This window comes from Eretmochelys imbricata, chromosome 1, assembly GCF_965152235.1.
Source record: "Eretmochelys imbricata isolate rEreImb1 chromosome 1, rEreImb1.hap1, whole genome shotgun sequence".
In the NCBI taxonomy this organism is placed as follows: domain Eukaryota; kingdom Metazoa; phylum Chordata; order Testudines; family Cheloniidae; genus Eretmochelys; species Eretmochelys imbricata.
Genome location: NC_135572.1, coordinates 239,872,292 through 239,891,381, shown reverse-complemented (window position 1 = coordinate 239,891,381; position 19,090 = coordinate 239,872,292). Strand labels below are relative to the sequence as shown.

Sequence of the window (19,090 nt, the reverse complement as noted above, 5' to 3'; positions counted from 1 at the left end):
TCCAAAGTCCTTTGAAGTAAATAAAAAGATTCCCATTGACTTCATTTGGGCTACAGCTAAAGCCCGTAAGTGGGATTTTGAATGAATGGAGTGATCTAACACCCCCCACGCCTGGGTGATTTAGCTCTGTTTCAAAAACCAGGATTTGGTCGTAGTCCATCGAATAATTTCCCCCAAAACTGATTTAAAATTTAGCTAAATTACCAGAAGTATCAATCAACACATCAAAGAAATTAATTCCTCCATTATTTCAGCTGTGTTGTTTTCAGGCATGTGGGAAACAACATTGCATTGATTGCAAATTAGTGGCATTAATCAATGCTGACATCATGAGACAGATCACAGGCAAATGGTTTTGAAAAAAAAAAGAAACCTAGTTGCTGGGACACAAGTATCCTGTGGCTATTCTTTACTTACATAACTCCAGAACACTTTCTGGTAATTACCATATAACTACATAGCAATGTGAAACATGTCCAGATCAGTGTGGAATAGCAATTAGCTAATTCAAGTGTAATTCCTATATTGCAGCTCAGAAAGCAAATAAGTAAATACATCAATTGCATAAAAAATGTGTAATTACATATATTTTCGTGCAATTTCCCTATTGCCATTTGTGGCTAGATTCACTGCTGATAACAGTGGTGAATTTATCCTATGATTATTAGGAAGGCTCCCAATCCTGGTAAGAATTACACATGTGCATATCTTTATACACTGTGAATAGTTTGATGGGATTACTCACAGTATATAAAAGATAAGCATATATTTTAATTTTGCAGGATTAAGGCCTAGATAGGTAGCCTGTTGATTGTTCACTACAGTATGAAATATCTCCAGCAGAAATCACCTGCTTTGCTGCTCCATATACTAGACGCATTCTAATACTTCATTGATTTAACTGGAACATCAATAGACTGCAAGAGCACTGCAGGTGGATTTCAGGACCAGCAATGTGGTGGTGAAAGAGTCAGCTGCTGTCATAGGTTAAAAAGTGTTTACGTGCAGAGTTGGTTAGAATATGGTGAAAGTTTTTCCATGAGAAGGTTTTGGAAAAATTATCAAAAACAATTCAATACCGATATGATGTCTGGGTCCTGTAAGCTAAGACATTCCAGTGGTTTTTAAATTTTGGGTGGCACGCAATGAGGTTTAAGATAGGAAATCAAATTTAAAATAGTTTCCGTACTGAACAATAACCTTTAATCAGTTTGCATTCAAAATGCAAAAATGGCTCCAAGCTTTATTCCTTCAGAACACAGGCGGAGTCAGATGAATCAGAATATTTTGCTTACATAGACCATGGGTTCAAGGGAGATGAATAGGCATGTTGATGCAACTTGAAATATTTCACCAGTTTAATAGATTGTCTGTTAAGTATCCAGGGTGATCGTTGGTTTCTTCTTCAGCTGCAAGACAATAAAGACAAGATATGAGCTGCATGAAAGGAAAAGTCTTAAAACACAGGAAGTTCAGCTGCTAAAGTGACAGAGAAACCTGAGACATACCCCTATTATATGTAACTATCTGGGGAAAAACAGGGGGCTTTGTGATGTAAGTAGTGATGATTATGTTTTCTGTGTTACTGGACTTTTAAATACAAGATGATTGCTTGCTTGCTAGAAGCCAGGGCTATATATTATGTCAGGATGGAGGATCTTAAAGACAATAAAAGAAATAACATTTCTAGGAAGGAGATAGCAGTGTATTTGTTCTTTCATTGGGCATTCTCCTTAATCTTTAATCAAAAATAAAAATCATCTAGGTTGAAAATGCATGACTTACTCTATGCACTCTGACTCTGTCATCCCCTAGCACACTAAAAGGTCATGTTTTTCTGTACGGGGTTTTCATAAAAGCTGTAACCAGACTCTTCACGCAGGAGTTAATGTAATCAGAGTTAAATAATAAATCAGAACAACCAGAAGAGTAAGTTTGGGCGTATAGAGGAGGGGGAAAATACATTTTTTTTCTGTTGAGATTTGGGTCATTTAGCAGGGGAAGGCTCTCACACCAGGTATGAGAGCAGATTGAAAAAAGGGGGAGGGGGGAGCATAAAATTCTAAAATTTCTAAGTATTTCATAGGTTTCAGAATTTAACCCATTTTTCATTTTCTTGAAATTCTTTCCTCAGTTGTTTCCTCAAATTTTTTTGCTTATCCAAATGAAAACAAAAGTCTGTAAAGTTTGATACAAATGGCAATGAAAAAATTATAGTAAAAAAGTCAATTTGTTGTTTTTGTGGGAAGAATTTTTGTTTGTGTGTGTGTGTAAAACTTAGCTCTGATAGCAAGATTATGAAGGACAGGAAGAAGAATGGAGCTAGATTAAAAGGGGGAGCATGGGGAGGAACAGAAAGAAACCAGGGGCCAGATCCTCAACTTGTAAAATGTCAGAACTTTATCCACTTCAACTGAGTTATTAAAGTTTACACCAGCTAAAGATCTGGCCCAGCGTCTGTATGGTGGAGTAGTGTAAACTCAGGGAAAATTTAAAATTAAGTAATTTTGAACTGGCTCTTGAAAAGAAGGGGAAGCTTGGGGGGCGGGGAGATTAGAGGTTAAATGGTTACATAAGCGCTGTGTTTGACAGCTATGTTTCTGTAACAATCTTTTGTGACACTAGATCCATGGTCAAGTATGTTGACCACCACAATTAAATCCACGTTGAGTGACATTCACCTTTGTGCAAAGGGTCCACAGAAAACTTACACACCAGTGAATTCCCACTTTTTATTTTGAGGGCTTAAATAATGAATAGGTTTTGTATTTGCTCTCTGTAAAGGAGGGAATTGGACGATAAGAGTCTTACCTTCCTTTCTGATTTCTTTGCAAAGAAGAAAAGTGCTTAGGGCTCAATTCTATAGGGGGTAGAGCGCTCTGGCCTTAGACTAGCACAACACATATGCATGCGCTTATCTTTAAGGAAGTCCTGTTGACCTGTTTAGGCTATTGATGGTTTAATTAAGCACATCCTGAAGCACTTTGCTGGATTGCAAGCAAAGCGCTCAGCACCTTGGAGGAGCAAGCCCTTAATAAAGATAAGGAATTGGTGAGTTGTGACAATTAACATTTCCAGCCACACATGCTTAATCAGGTCTGTCGTATCTCCTATTTTCTGGTTATAAGGCTGACACTGTGGTTCCTTTTTTCTTTGTGAACAATAACAAACTGGAAAATACAGTTAACTTTCTTTTACAGGGCTTGAACTTGATGTGGTTTCCCGCTGTCATTAGTAACACACAAGGCCAAATTCACTAGGTTCACAAATTCACCTTCAGCCTGCACACTGTGTACAAGATACTATGTTTAATATTAAGACCTTTCACTCGGTTCTGCCATTTTTGCTCGGGCAAAACCCCTGTTGACTTTTTAAGTTGAGGGGAGTTTTGCCTGAGGCAGAATAGAAGACCTGAACGCTTTTCTTAATATTAAGCACAACATATTGGGAGTTTTGCCAGAAAAGGACAGGACTGGGCCCAGTACAAGCGCATACATATAGCGTGAGATTCTGTGATGGGCTTGTTTTTACTATGTAAAGAAGGTGTGTTCTTAACTCACGTTAGGTAACCTGAGGCAAAATTCTAGTGAAGACAAGACAGTTTGTAGTGTTCAAATGAGTTAGCAGGTTGAGTAAAAGGCTATGGGAGACTATAGGGTTTACCTTGACTTGCTAACACATGTAAAAACTACAGACTGCCTTGTCTCACTAGGTTTTTCCCTCAGATTAGCTAACTCGAGCTAAGAGCACACCTTTTTTTCATAGTGAAGACAACGCCGCAGAGGCAGAGCATAGAATTCACTGCCCACAAGAGGCTAAGGGGACTTTAAGCCACCTTGGTGCCTTCCCAATCCTAGGCTGTTCCAGGGACTGGCAAAACCCGCAGCATAATTGACACAGCTCTGGGTGCCTGTCTAAGTTACCACAGCCTCCTGGGGCTTCCTATGGACCACAGCGCTGCTTGGTATTGCCACAGCTCTGCGTGCTGCAGCCCCACCTCCTGCCCCAGCCTTTCCCTCAACATACCCCCTATGCCAGGGCATTGTGGGGTCCTTGGGAGGCAGCCTTAGCACCGTCATCCACAGTGCCTGTGGTGTGGCTTTTAGGGCTTTTTCACATCAGCCCAATGTACCCGGTGTAAAGGAGCCAGAGGCGGGGGTACAGATCTCACCCATGAACTGCATTCTTCAGAAACAGGAACCTAAAAGAGGAGTTTGCTATTGGAATGTCAAGTCACTATAAACAGTCCCTAGAGCCCAAACAAACAAGTGTCAAGATAACAAGAAGTGAGTCCAGAATTATGGTGGCTAAATTAACCAACAGAAATGAGAAAAGCAAACAGCAAAGCAGGATAAGCCAACATTTATCCTTCCATCAGTTCTCAGATATATGTTCCAATCTCTCTTACTGTAACCTTTAATACAATATACGTGAGGGCATAGTTTGTACTTGTAATCAGCCAAATGAGATCTTCTCAGATTCATTTTAAAGCATTAATAAATGGAGTATTCATAAACCCTTTAGAAGCGCAGAGTGTAAAATAAATGATGCATTTACCTTCTTGTGCTTTCCGTAAGGAGTTAAGAAATATTTCTGCAGCCTCCGACAGAGCTATAGGATTTGTATTTTGGCTGCGTGTTTCTGGAGAGACAAAGCCAACACACTTTCTCAGATCTAAACCTATACCAATGAAGCACAGTTAGCCAATGTGTGTCTGCAAAATTTCTGCATTTCACATTCTGCCCTTGCTTTTTTTTAAACTTTACAAGTTGAGAACAAAAGGGACACTTTTAAAAAATATATATTTTTGTAGGCTGTTTCAGTCACTTTCTATACAATTCTCTGCCTGAAAATAGCCCATTAAGTCACTAAGAGAAAACAACCTCATAATCTTCTTAAAGAGAAGGAAACAAATGTAATTCTTCCTAAAGCCTCCTTACAGCGTGAAAGGTACATTCTCTTTTTGCATACATTTGTTATCTAATTGCAAGGTTCAGTTTGCACCATAAATATAGTCTAAATGAGTGTTTTCTCTAGCGTCATAGTTTGACACATTACAGTAATCAAGAACATACCTTTATTTTATTTTACTTTTTGCCAACAGAGAGAGAAAGTTAAAGGGGACTGCTTGTTCTCTCGCTTACACCAAGTAAATCAGGAATAATTTAGTGTAAGATGATGCATTTAAACTGGCGTTAGTGAGAGGAGATTTAGGCTGTTAGTCTCTCCAATGAGATTTTTGAAATGATTAAGCTATTCAACTCTTAATATTCACTGCTCCTTTGAATTTGACTCTAACAAAACAAAACATTAAAAAGTAGCTTCCCTCAGTTTAATTTTTCCCATTTTCTCCTCCTCCCATGAGAGAATGTTTTGTTTACTGTTAAACTGAAGCTTTCTGCATTTCTTATGCACCTGCTGTTCACATCCACCCGATCAATTCTGATGCACATCATTTTTGGGAGGGAATGAGGGTTATAATATAATAGTTTAATTATATTATATTATATAAGGAATAATATAATAGTTTTTCCCTTTAAAAAAAACATTTCCAGATGAGCTTACCTAGCTGCAATCTGTCATAGAGGTCCTTCCTCTGGCTCTCATCTGAGATGAATCGACGTCCCTCTAATAAATCAATGGAAAGGGGGTGAAAACAAAGCACCATACCCATGTGAACCATAACTAGAGATCCCTAAAATAGTAATTTCAAACTGTTTTATAATAACATTTATACAACCATACAAACTTTCTAGTGATATATATCTCCATCTGTCTGAGATCCGTTGATTTCAGCGCAATCTAAATCATAGAACAGAATGTTTTATCGGAGCTACATTCTGTTCCAAAGGGCTGATGATTTTCAGCCTTTTCCATTGTTTTATTAACTTTTTCTAGGAGTTGCAGGTGAAATTTACCAGCCTCTTCTTTCACATGCCTTTGCTGTGCTACATCCCTGACACCCTATAAATCAACTGCTTTTAAAGGAACATTGTCATTTTTTTAAAAGAAAATATGTGATACTCAAACAAATTACTTTGAATGTGTCAGTAATAGCAATAAACAGATTAGTAAAATTACAACACATTATTAAAAATATCAGTTTGTTTTTAAACCAGGGGCCAAATTCTCTGCTGGCATAAATGGAGGCAGCTTTCTTGACTTTGGTGAATTTTCTCCCATTTGCACGAGCAAATATTTTGGCCCTTAATTTATTTTTTAAAATTATTTATGCTGTTTGTGTTTTGCATTTCTATGAGTGTAGACTGTGAAATTGATTTTTTTTTGTCTATAGGAAATTTTACTGTTAGATTCTCATTGCTGTATTGTTTGGGTGGCAAACACAATCCAAAATGTTTATTTTGTTGTGTTGTTTTTTTTAAAAAAAGCTGTTTCCATTGGATTGTTTAAAAAAATGGTAAAATTTCCATTGGATCTTAGTTTTTTTCTTTAAACCACAAAATTTCAATTTGGATCAAAATTTGATTATTAAGCACTATCCCTTTAATGCTGGACTAACAAAAATAGATTCATTTACAGAATGCACTACCAAGATATAGGTAACACTGTCTTTCCATCCTTGATAGCAGATGTCTCTTGTGGTATGAATTCCCAGCACAAGCCAAAAGGTTTGTATTAGAAAATTCTGCTACCCTGTTGTTTGTGGAGATGCTTTAATAAAGCACAGGCAAGAACAAGGAATAATTAAATATATCGAATGTATGTTAAGTCTTTTAAAAATCAGTGTCAGAGGGGAAAGTTATTTTTTTCAGTAGATTTAACAACCAACCTGTAATTACATTCCTTTTGGAAATGTTTAAGCATTTTTTTTGTTCCAAAATTACAATTGTTTTTCTTCACAAAAAACAATAGCAATGCTTTCAAGGTAAGAAGGGATCACATTTAACACATCCCTATGATCCTTTGAGCTTCCATCTCCACTCCCCTCCCCTGCTATTTACTACGCCTCAGTTTTCTGCTTGTGTTGAATAAAGCATATAAAGAACAATCCATTGGTAGAGACGTTACATTCCTTAAAGCTGAAATAGCTTGGGACTTACGTGCACCCTTTAAATAGAGCATAGCCTGAGGAGTCCAGTTTCTTCTTTGGAAGTGACCCTTCACACCAAAGGAGAGAAAAGTGACCTGTTATCACAGCCCCGTCACTAACAACAACAACCACCTGTGAGAGTTATTAATGCATGTACATTCATTTAGATAAAGCACTTTACCTGAGGAGCACTCCAGGAGTAAGAGATGAAAGAAGCTGCAAGGAACAGGGCCATGGCAGGAGCTGTCAGTCTACGTAATCCCTGCACAGGACAAGCAACCACAGGGACATGAGAAATTGCATCCTTTCTGCTCAGGCATCCTCTCTGCTCAGCTTCATCTTCTGATGTTATTCCAGACCCCCTTTGCTTCTAAAATCCCTCTCTTCCACTGATTACATCACAGCCAAGCCACATCAAATTTAAGGAGAGGTTGGATATTAATATCAGACCATGTGAAGTTCCCTTATGGATGTAAATTACCATTGACATGAGAACTTTGTATGCTTTCTTTTACAAATATGCAAGGTCCTCAGACACTGCGGTGATGGACACCGTCTATAAACCCAGAGAGAGAGGTTAGATAATATAAATCACCAGTTTACACTAAACCCTGGATGATAATGAGATGATAGGCAAATATTTCTATATTCCAATGTAGGGGACTTGGCATTTTAAAAACAGTAAGGCAGATCACTTCTTTCTCAGTAAGTAACCATTGTTAAACTTAGTGTCAGATTTACATTAACCAGGATATGGACTGATCATACAAATGTTATTGTAAACACATACTAAAATCTTGGGTTTTGCACACTGACCCAGCACTTGCAAAGGAATATACCAAACACAAATCCTATGTAAAGCAAGCTGAATCTCTACTTTGTATACACAAAGCAAGCCTTGTTTTTCATGCATTGATGCATGTGACAAGTAAGTGATAGCATACAGCTATCATGACTCACAGATGTTTGTTTGATCCTGTCTGTTTTAGAAGTTGTGCAGTTAATGGCTTAATCTGCTTGGTTTACAGTACACTGAAAATCACCATAACATGTTTTCTTGTTTTCTAACTTAAAAATAAAACCTTACAAACCACCCCCATTGTTCCTAAAATAATACATACAACTAAAACTGTAGGAGAAACTACTATTTACCAAAATGTTTCCAAGTATCAAAAGCTTCTGACTTACCTTCATACTTAGTTCCCCTGTAAATCAGTAGTCTTGGATAGAGTGAGCTAGGATTGTGTGTTAAGAGATTTGATCTGGTTGCAATTTGGGGTTCCCTTTTTAAGTCTTCTGAGTAAAAATCCCCACCCCCTTTACAGTAGAGTGGAGGACTCTAAAGGGACCTCTTGTCAGTCCTGGCGATGGAGAAGTAGAAGGTCTGATGCCTCCTCAGGGGGACTTGCAGACTTGCAGGGAGTCAGGGAAATGATTGAAGGGCGGACCCCACAGACATGGAGATTCACCCCATTAGCCAGGCGACTTTCTGAATACATCAATATCACCGTCAAAACTTCTCCCACAAATTTCCCAGTAAAACCTCACTGTCATGCAGGACGATCAATAACTGCAGCCAGCAGCAAATATTAATAAGGATAACGAGCTCTTGCTTTGGGTAACCTATCTATTGTGTATCAGGTTGGCGTAGATTGCGGCAACTAAAAAGCGATCCTGCCGAAAAGTTAGTAAATTATTTTCAAGCGTCACAATCTGCCAAGGTGTGAGACAAGAGAGACTGAAAAAAGCCAGCATGGCCAGTGTAGCCAGTTTTAATGCTGGCTAACATAATAGGAATAAGTCTCTTCTTTTTTTCTGTCGCACTCTTGCCTATTGTTTTGTCACAGCCAAGCAAAACCAAAAGGATAAGTAGAATTTTTAAACCATTAAAGCCTTACTTCCTTTGCAGTCTTGACAGTCACAACTACATGGAGGGGCTGGAGTAAAAGCCCAGTTCATGGAACAAACCTTCCTTGAGCAGTTAGAGCCACAGAACAACCCAGACAACCATGAAAGAACAGGAATCTGAAGAATTAAGTGTCAGACCCTGAAATTAAGGGTCCTTGTATAAATGATTAATAAATGTTACAAGCACATTAAATACATGACAGGTATGTGTTACAGATTACTATAAGGACACTAGTAGATGTAATAGAATGATATAAGTCATGGTTATAAGCATTTTATTGGCCTATTGGATTCTATAGGAATCTATAATATTTGAGTAAACATTTGTCAAAACATCTATTCATCATCAACCTTGTATAAACAATGTACAAATACACCCTTTATATAAAGAGTGACTACATCAGATACTGGTCACTCTCAGTGACAAGATACTGAACTAGATGGATCACTGGTTTGATCTAGTCTGGCAATTCCTATCCCTCTAGGGAAGGGAGTAAATATTCTTACATTCTAATCCCAGCTTCAGTACCAACTGCCTGCATGGCAAGCGTCTGCACTTCAGTGCCTACATTTCCTCATCTGTAAAATGGGATCAATACTTCCCCAACAGGGGTCTCGTGAAGGGAATGTCCAGAGAGCCAAGTGAGCAGGTGAGCAACAGAAGAGGCAAGAATAACAGTAAAAATAGTGCTGTTCTCATGGATAGGGTTGTTACTGTGCATATTTATTAGGTGACCGGGCTTGCGGTCAAAGCAAAAAGAGTCTTCCTAGCTTGTGATAAATATGTGCTCGTATGGAGACATGGGTGGGCAATGTGCAGATGGATTTTGTTAAGGTCCCTACCTTTGCTGGCTTTTGGGCTTCTTTGGCCATGGTTGCCCTCTTCAAGGGCTGCCTATGCCAGTACTACGCTTAAGCACAATGCCACTAGTAGGTGGAGAGCAGCCGCACTTTTGCTGAAGGGGGACACAGTTACGTCCTCTGGAGATGAGGCTGTGGCTGTAGAAGAGTCAGACTTCATGACAGATGCTGGGCAAGGTTGGGTAACAGTGGTACAGAGTTGGGGTCCTAGTTGTGTTGTGGGTGCAAGAAATGAGGGGGCAGCTTAGATTATGTCCTCACACGACCAAGGTGGTAGTGGTGGAACTGCATCAGCAGTCTATGTATCTGTATCTTTTAAAAAAGATACTTCACCATGCACCCTTAACTGGCAGAAGGGATTCTACTTGCATCTTCTATGAGTTGAAGTTTCTAGTCTTGTCAACATCTTCTTGCCCATGACAGAACAGGGACACTCCTCTGGATGTTCAAGCCCTGATCTTAAAGAGGGGCTTTCTGGGTTGCATATCATTTAACAATTACACACACAGAAATGCTAAAGCTAGGCAGTAGCCATTCATTTATGTGGTGTAAAAGTGGCTTGGTACAGTCTTTGCTTCCATTTATACTGCAGAGACAAAATTAAAATTCTGCAATAATCAGTAGAATATTAAACTCATGTCTACAGTATTTCATCTGTGGATACAGACAGCCAAACTGTGAATATTTTACAAAACAGATGTAGGAGCAATGAAGATTGTTGGTATAGAAAGCTGAGCCTGATTCTCCCCTCACTCATGCTGGTATAATCTGGAGTCCTTGTGTAAAACTGGCATACAAAAGGAGAAAGGGAGACAAGTTGAACGTTTATTATTGTTGTTGTTGATATATCATCATCAAAATAAATTACTACTTAGCATTTTTAGTCTCAAAGTACTTAACTAACACTGAGTCTTTAAACTTCACAAAACCGCTTTGATGTAAGGAATATTATAATCCTCACTTTACATATGAGGAAGTGAAGCACAGTGAGACTTAGGGTAAAATTTTCAAAAGTGCCTAAGTGATGTAGGCGCCTACTTACCATTCACTTTCAATGGGTCTTACAATCCTAAATTATTAGGGCTTCTGAAAATTTTATCTCAAATGACTTGCCTAAGGTCATACAAGAAGTCTGTGGGCAGAACTGGGAATTGATCACAGGACTCCTAAATCCTAGTTTAGTGCTTTAACCTAAAGACCATCCTTCCTCCCTTTATAGCATCTTTCATGCCACGATGCTTTACATAGTATATATTTATACTGTCCACAGAAATGCAGCCACCTCTACAGTGATATATAGCATGTGTTTAACAACACTAAATAATATTTTAGGATAGGAAACATACAACAGTATGCATGCACTTAGGGTGCTTACATACATAATTTAGGCACATACAGGTGTGTGTGTGCAAATATATGCACATATCTTTGAAAAATAAAATATTCTATAATTGGGGTATGGATCATAACACTTTAAAATGATACGTGTCTTTTCTTTTTGTTTTGACAGCCCAGGTTGATGAGTTCCACATCAAATGCTTGACATTAATCCTGCCATTTCTTAGCAGATTCACATCAATGAGTAAGTGGCTTTGGCAAGTAATCAATACTCTGAGTGGTGGAGAGAAGCTCCCTCTGGCAGCAGGACCCCCTCATTAGAAGAAGCATAACATATGCTTATTCTGAAAGATGTTCTAAAGGTCATTGACCTGCCTACCATGACATTGTAAATAATGAAACCCAAGACTGTGACTGAGCTTGAGTTCTGAGAGACTTGGAGGAACACATCTGTGCGAGATTGTTAACCACAGGGTTCTGAGCCACACAGCCAAATTCAGGGCATATGTCACCTATTGCTGTGACCACTGTCTATCATGCTGACCAGTATTGTCCCATTGTTTGTGCTCCCCGATCTGTCTGTAAACAGTCTCAGAGGCCATCTTTTTACTCTGTGTTTATACAGTGACTAGCACAATGGGGTCTGGTCCATGACTGTGGCTCCTGGGTGCTAGAGTATACAAATAAATAATAATCTTTACTCTACACCATGTTTTCTGTATACAAGCAGTGTTGCCAACTCTTATGATTTTATCACTAGTCTCATGAAATTTTTAAGTGTTTTTTTTTAAAAGCCCCAGCTCCTGTGTCATGGGAGAATTATGGGAGAATCTCAGCTTTGATTCTTTTAAAATAAGTTCGTTTCTAGCCCTCGTGGCTGGGGAGAAAAGCTTGAAAATTTGCAGAGCGCCCCCTGTTTAAAAAACTCAGAAAAGCACCCAAAAATGTGTCATTTTAAAAAAAAATCTCATGATTTTTGAGTAAATCCATATTTCTGGGGGCCCGACTTGTGATTTTTTGATTGTTTGAGGTATAAGTGCCTGATTCCAAGTCCAGTGCTTTAGCTACATGACAATCCTTCCCTTTGTCCAGAGGATTTCTGAAAGGGGCTGTAATGACCACCCTGGAGGTACAAGTACAGCGTAAGCAGCAGCACTGCAAGCTTCAGAAAAGCCAGTATGCTACTTGGTATTGCTTATGTAAAGGCCCGACATACGAGAGCAGGGAAGTAATAGTCCCTTTGTTTAGGGCGCCAGTGTGATACTCATGTGGAATATTGTGATATGCCTAGGGTACAATAATTCCTTTTAGTAAAGGGAAAGTTTAAGCCAAATATCAGGAAAATCTCTCTGCAAGAAGTAGAATGCTACAAAAAGTTTCAAGAAGTTGCAAGTTGGAAAAGGGCAGCTGACCACCAAATCCTAAGAAATATGTAAGTGCTTTTGTGGTATTCGTTGGCTCAGAATAAACTCTTTAAACAGGAATGATAAAGGATTGCACGTAACATCACAGAACACACACTAGAGAAGAAATGCTTTTGCAATGACAGAAGCACCTAAGCCCCAGGAGTCATTTGAGCTTTGCTTCCCTCCCCGTGAACCTGGCAGAAAAGATTTTTGTCTTTGTCAAGAAACTACCTGGATGGATACTGACCACGCTAAATGTTAGTCGTGCAGCCAGCCCCTCTTGGCTGAGTAGTCCATTTGTCACACAGTCTCACCCAGGGAGCCAGACAAGAAATGCTGTCAAGTGGCTTGATGCTGACATTGTATTGCAAACAGTGGATTAAACTGGAACTGAGGCAAATGGCACAGACTTCTCAGTTTCACTGAAGGGCTGAAGGATAATGGGACAGCTGGGTCTTGTTACTGTATCTTGAAAAGGCTAACCAAAATTTTTGTCGAACAATATCAATTCAGAGAGGTCCACAAAACATACAGCCATGGGGTACAATTTAGCTTTTCTGCTAAACTCATTTTAGACTCATTTTTGTTAAAAAAGGCAAGAATATGGATGTTGGGTAAAATTTTCAAAAGCATCTCAGTGACTTAGGAGCCTAAGTACATTTTCAAAAGTGACCCAGGCATTTATGCCCAGATACGGTAGTTGGTACCTAAATAAATACCTTTGAGGATGTGGGCCTTAGTAGCCTAAGTTCCATTGACTTTCAATGAGACTTACTCTCTTAAATGCGTAAGTTGCTTTTGAAAATGGAACTTAAGCTCCTAAATTACTTAGACACTTTTAAAAATTATTAACACTTACTCTTGTCTACAGTGAATGAAGAGCACAGTCTATTTTAAAACATGTATTTGATTTGCATCATGCAGACTACAGGATTTCTACCAAAACAGAAGCTTTTTAAAAAGCTTTTGTATACCTTCCAAGTGGTAACTGTAGTATTAAAAATTTGCTATTTGAAATAGAAGTGGGTGCTGTTAAGGTTGGTTCTGTTCTTGAGGTAGAAGCCATATGTCTTGTTTAGTCTGGTGGGAGTCTACCCCTAAGCAATGTACTGGACAGCCAGATGTATAGATAAATAAAACTCATTTTAATACCTAGTCGTTTTGTTCCCTGGGTGTTTTCCTTTCTTTTCTTCAGAAGGAAATAAACAAAATAGTTCAACTAATCCTAAAACAGTTCCACTAGTCCTCCCACGGTGCCTGGTAAAATCTTCCAGAATGCCCTGATTCTGGGATCTGAGCTGGTATTTGTGGGAGCGGTAGCCAGCAACCGAGACGGTTATCTAAGTGATAGTGTGGCTTCAGGGCAAAACTCAAACCAAATAGGTGTGATGGTGAGCACACTGAACCATTTTGCTTAAACTGTTCCTGTACAAATGGTTTAGCTCTCTAGTATTGGCAAGCCTACAGAGACTTTCCCAGTGTACATGAAGTAAATATCCCCCAAAATTCTAATCAGTTTTTAAATCAGTTGGAGCTATGGTATAAATTAGATCCTTGTGCTCCTGTAATCAGTTCCTGGTGTACCTAATGGCTCCAACTGGTCAGCTGAATTAGTTTTAAACCTAGTTAAAGTGTAGACAGCAGGCCTTAATGGAACAATACTGCTTCTAACAAAGGACCTGACCCAAAACCTACTGAAGCCTCTGCAATGGAAACAATGGAAAGACTCTTAACTTCAGAGGATTTGGGATCAGGCCCTGTTGCAGGAGGGTGGGCAGGGATGAGCTGGTTGGTAAAATAGTGCTCTTTGATTGCTGCATTGATTGTCACTGTCTGAACTGCCCCTTGGTGAATAAGCAAGACACAGTGTTGCACTGTAGAGGAATTTCAGTAAAATATTTCCAAAGCTGTGATAGGTGAGGGAAGGTGTGCCGGACATCCCGTGGGACAGCAATGTTATTAAAGCACTCAGGGATTCCTTCTTTCCGCCATGTTTCCTTGTAGCACAGTCTTTCTACTCAGGCTTTTTGATCCACGTTCCAGGATTTGCCTCATTACAAATATGAGAAATTGGCTAAGCATGAAAGTACCATTTCCCATCAATCCCCTGCCCCTCCCCTCTGACCTTTGATCCTCTAGGGGGACATGCAGGTACAGTCCCTTTCCCTGGCCAGTAGGGGTAGCAGGCAGAAATTCCATAAGGAAAAACAATGACCTAGGGAGCAAGCTCACTCTAGGGAAACAGTGGCCATGTGGAAACTGGAAGCAGCAGGGAAGCAGAATGGTGGGAAGACTGCTGGGGAACAGTGTGCAGAGCAGGCTGCAGTGGAAGCTGGAGAACCATGTGTGATAAGGTTGTGACTGGTGGATATTGTAACTGGGTCAGGTCTGTGAAGAACCTGTAGAGAAGCAGCAGAGACCAAGCAGGGAGCCCCTGCACAGGGGCCCCAGTGAGACACCCCACTACTGACCCTGGCTTCGACACCTACTGGCTGCTATTCGACTCTAGCAGAGACTGGACCGAAGAGGCATCCAGGTACTAGGGCAGAGGAACCCTAAAACTCTAGTGGATTGCTTACCACCCCTCCCCAGGCCCAAATAAGAACTGCTGTTATAATACCTGAAATTGCAACTGGTTAAGCCACTGTACCTTCCCCCTTTCTGCCAGCCCTAGTAAAATACCCCGTCACGTACTTACATGTGTGAGTCATTATTGGAACCCACCTGGCCTCGTGCCTATAGGGCCTAACATCAGACGGGCTGTCTGTGCTTGCCTCCGAGTTGCAGTACACTTGACGCACTATTCGTACCTTCGAGGATTGGTGTACTGTAGCACTGAGCAGCTGTAACAATGACACTGGTCACACCCCAATTGGTGAATTTGGCTAGAGAGGTTAGGGTGCAGATTGCAGAGGACTACTTGGTGGGTTGAAATAAGCCATTCTGATAACAAAAGCATTCTCCTGAGCACTGTTCCCCCTAAGCTGTGCACGTGTGCGTGCGCACACAGATCCTAAACTCCGCACACATGGCGAAACACCGTGCGCACAAAAATTTGCACAGAAACAAAACAATTTGCACAGAAGAAATATTTTGCACACGCAGCCTGTCAAAAATTAGAGGGAACATTGCTCCTGCGTCCTGAGAGGGGAAATAGAGAAGGAAGTGCTGTCAGAGGTCTGACTTCATACCTTCAGCCTATTCTGGGGGTGGCCAAGGCTTGGACCCCTGGATCAACCATTTTGAATGAGCTGTTGGAATAAATGGCTGGGATGAGGCAGCCAAGCTGGATTTTCTTTGCTTGCTGTTACAAGGCAGGGCGGAGGAGGTTTGAAGGACTGACACATGGTACCCATCCAAGGGCAATATGTACAGTTACCACCTTTGAAATACAAAAAAACCCAGCAATCACCCCCGACACAAGCCCACTGCAACCGCCAACCTCAGGGCAACGCTATAATACCCCCCCTTCAACAGCCACTTACAGTATCTAGAGAGATAACACATAGAGATAAGATTGATAATATCACATCTCCTTGCTCCCACATGACTCAAACCCTCTCTCACACACAGGCGTGGTGCACTTGCATGTTGGTGGGCAGACAGTTCCTGTAGTTTAAACAGTTTTGATCTGTTACCACTAAAACTGCGGAAGTGGGAACACTGCAGCATCTTTAGCTGGATGCAGAAACTTATAACATTAGCTATCCCAGTTTATTGTGATAATAATCTTTAGACCCATGTAAAAAAAACTTGTCAGACTAAATTATTTTTCTGGCAACTGGCAAATACATTAAAAAACCAGCCAGGCCACTCAGATACCGGCCAGGTGGTAACCCTAGCGATATGCCTCTTTCAAGCATGCCCTCCAATCTCTAGAGTGAACCACAGACCCTGAGTCGAATTGAGTAGCCTTCAACAACCAGAGACGATAAAAAGAGGAATCTGTCAGTGATTTTGGGTGTGCCCTCAAATGCCTGGCCACTAAGGATGTCTAGACGGCAATAAAAAACCTGCAGCACTGAGTCTCAGAGCTGAGATCAAATTACTTGGGCTCACAGGGCTTGGGCTATGGGCCTAAAAGTAGTAGTGTAGACATTTGGGTTCGCAGAGGAGCCCAGGCGTTGAGACCCACTGCTTCATGGGATCTCAGAGCTCTGTCTCAAGCCTGAGCCTGAACGTCTACAGGGCTACTTTATAGACCATAGACCCAATGACCCTGAATCAGCTGTGTAGACAGACCATAAGACATGCCTGGATTATGAAGAGTGAATGAGGGTAGAACTGGGTCAGGTATTTTCCTTCAGAATGAGTTTCCAATGGAAGATGCAGTTTCTACAAAATCAAAATTTTATACAGGAAAATTTCAATATTCCCAAAGAATTTTGATTTTCCATCAGGAAAACTCAAATGAAATATTCATTTTGGGTTAGTTCAACCCAAATCAGAATATTTAGTTGTGTTAAACTGACCTGAAAGTTTTTGTTTTGAATCATTTCTATAAAATATTAAACTGCTTTTTCCTACCAGCACACACTGCTGTGGGCTGGGTTCTCTGGAGGAGTCCATCTCTTATAATATAATATGGATTTCTTTTTGACTGAGCTGCGTGAGCCATCATCAGAGTCACATGACTTTAGGAGGCGGGGGTCACTGGTGATGTACTCCAGCCAGGGAGCATGACCCAATGGAGTCAGGTTTCCAAAGTCCAATTTCAGGAGGCAGGTTTAATATTGAACAGGCTTGAAATGAATGGTCTCAAATTAATACAATAAACTAATATGAAACATTTTACTTTTGGAAATGTGAAAAACATGTCATTTTGATCAAAAATGTCGATGCTTCCAAATCTAAACCCTTCAAAATTTTATTCTGCAAAAATTTCTAGTTTTTAATCCCAATTTGGAAATGTCAGAATGTTGGAATTTCCAGCAGGATGGAAATTCTGGATTTTGGTTAGCTCTGAATGTGGGTTTACTGGCCAGGGATCAATTTGTGAACCTTCATAAGTAAAAACCTAAAGGGCTGGAAGAGGCGATCAGAATTGTTGTAGTACTAAAACTAACCATAGAGGGTCTGTGTAGAGACCAAAGAGAAACCTGCGGCTGGCCCATGCCAACTGACTCGGTCTCAGAGGGCTCAGGCTGTGGGGCTGTTTCACTGATGCGTAGACTTCCAGGCTTGGGCTGGTTGCCTGAGCTCTGGGGACCTCCCATCCCGCAGGGCCCTTGACTCTGGGCCCCAGACAGAGCCCAGAAGTCTACACAGCAATGAAACAGGCCCACAACCTGAGCCCCATGAGCCGGAGTCAACTAGCACAGGCCAGCTGTGAGTGTCTAGTTGTTGTGTAGACATACCCAGAGGTTCTGCCTCCTCCCTCTACTGGCGATGGCCCCTGCCCCGGGCCAGAGGAGCCCAGCACCCCTGGCAGGCAGTAGAGGGCAAAGTGGAGCCACTGGGTGGTGGATGAGGAGTGGCCAGCCTCGAGAGGTGGCAGCTCCCAGGGTGGCTGGAGGGCTCACGACCATTCCTGCTCTCAGCTGCCACACTATCCCCCATGATCCAGGGCTGTCAGGCCCCCTGGAGTATTGGCCACACAACCCCCCGCCTCCAAGGACCAGGACTTGGCAGTGCTTCTCTGTTTCCATCTGGACAACTCCATGTGAATAGTGGGCTGCAGTGCCTATTGCAGCTGCACAGGGCGTCAGGGAAGAAAAGGTTAGGAACCCCTGCGACAAAGCACTCCCTTTCAGCTTAGTCATAGTGCAAACACCTGAAAGGCCGTAACGTTCATGTTAGGTTACACTTGTGCATTTAGTGCTCACAAAAGGTGCTGGCTTAACAGCCCCTGCTGACTGAAACTTTCTGCCCAGAGAACAGCCGTGTAGAAAGCAGCAGAGCAAACTTTCCCCGTGCTGCCTCACCAATGTGCCTCAACTCTTGCCTCAGAGGGACCATCTCAAAATGCAAGAGGATTTCTCAAGCAGTCTCTAGGCTTATTCAAACTGCCAACAAGAGTCACCTGGTTGAAAGGTGAAAACTATGGGGTGAGTTGTGCAGATCTCAAATTATATCCTCTGCCCAAGTTCCTTACAGCTGTAGGAACCGGAATGACTCCTAGGTGGAACCAGAAATTTCCCATTTTCAGAGGATCACAAGCTACAGTGGGTTATTTTGTTCTTTTCATCATTGTTTCAAAACTAAGGGCTGCCTAAGGCAGTAAAATGCTGTAGGAAAGAGTGAGAAGGTCAAATGGATTCATTTAGCAGGGGAATGAAGCACCTGGAAGTAAAGCAAGGGCCACAAGAGTGGGAAATTGACACATGGTACAAACTTAATCAAACTTATTAACTACTGAGAGTGAACTGCAGACAGTAGCAGGTGTGTCTTTGAAACTGATTTCTATCTAATGAGTTTGCTGTATTTAGCCATTAAAATGTATTGCTAGAAAACAGCCATAATCATTGCACTTAGCCTTTATTTGTGGGATAGTTAAAATGGATTCTGTTGCCCTGCTCAGGTTTTA

The 19,090-nt window shown here is 40.9% G+C and overlaps 1 protein-coding gene across 1 annotated transcript; it reads right to left on the bottom strand.

Annotated features, from left to right (window-relative positions):
* Nucleotides 1-1,350: 1,350 nt before the first annotated feature.
* SPX (spexin hormone) lies at nt 1,351-17,133 on the bottom strand. The gene is made up of 6 exons (XM_077807459.1): nt 17,092-17,133; nt 7,233-7,313; nt 7,062-7,119; nt 5,566-5,628; nt 4,558-4,641; nt 1,351-1,409 (listed from the first exon to the last, which is right to left on the bottom strand). The coding sequence occupies exons 1-6, from the start codon at nt 17,131-17,133 to the stop codon at nt 1,351-1,353; spliced, it is 387 nt and encodes a 128-aa protein (XP_077663585.1).
* Between the last annotated feature and the right edge of the window lie 1,957 nt (nt 17,134-19,090).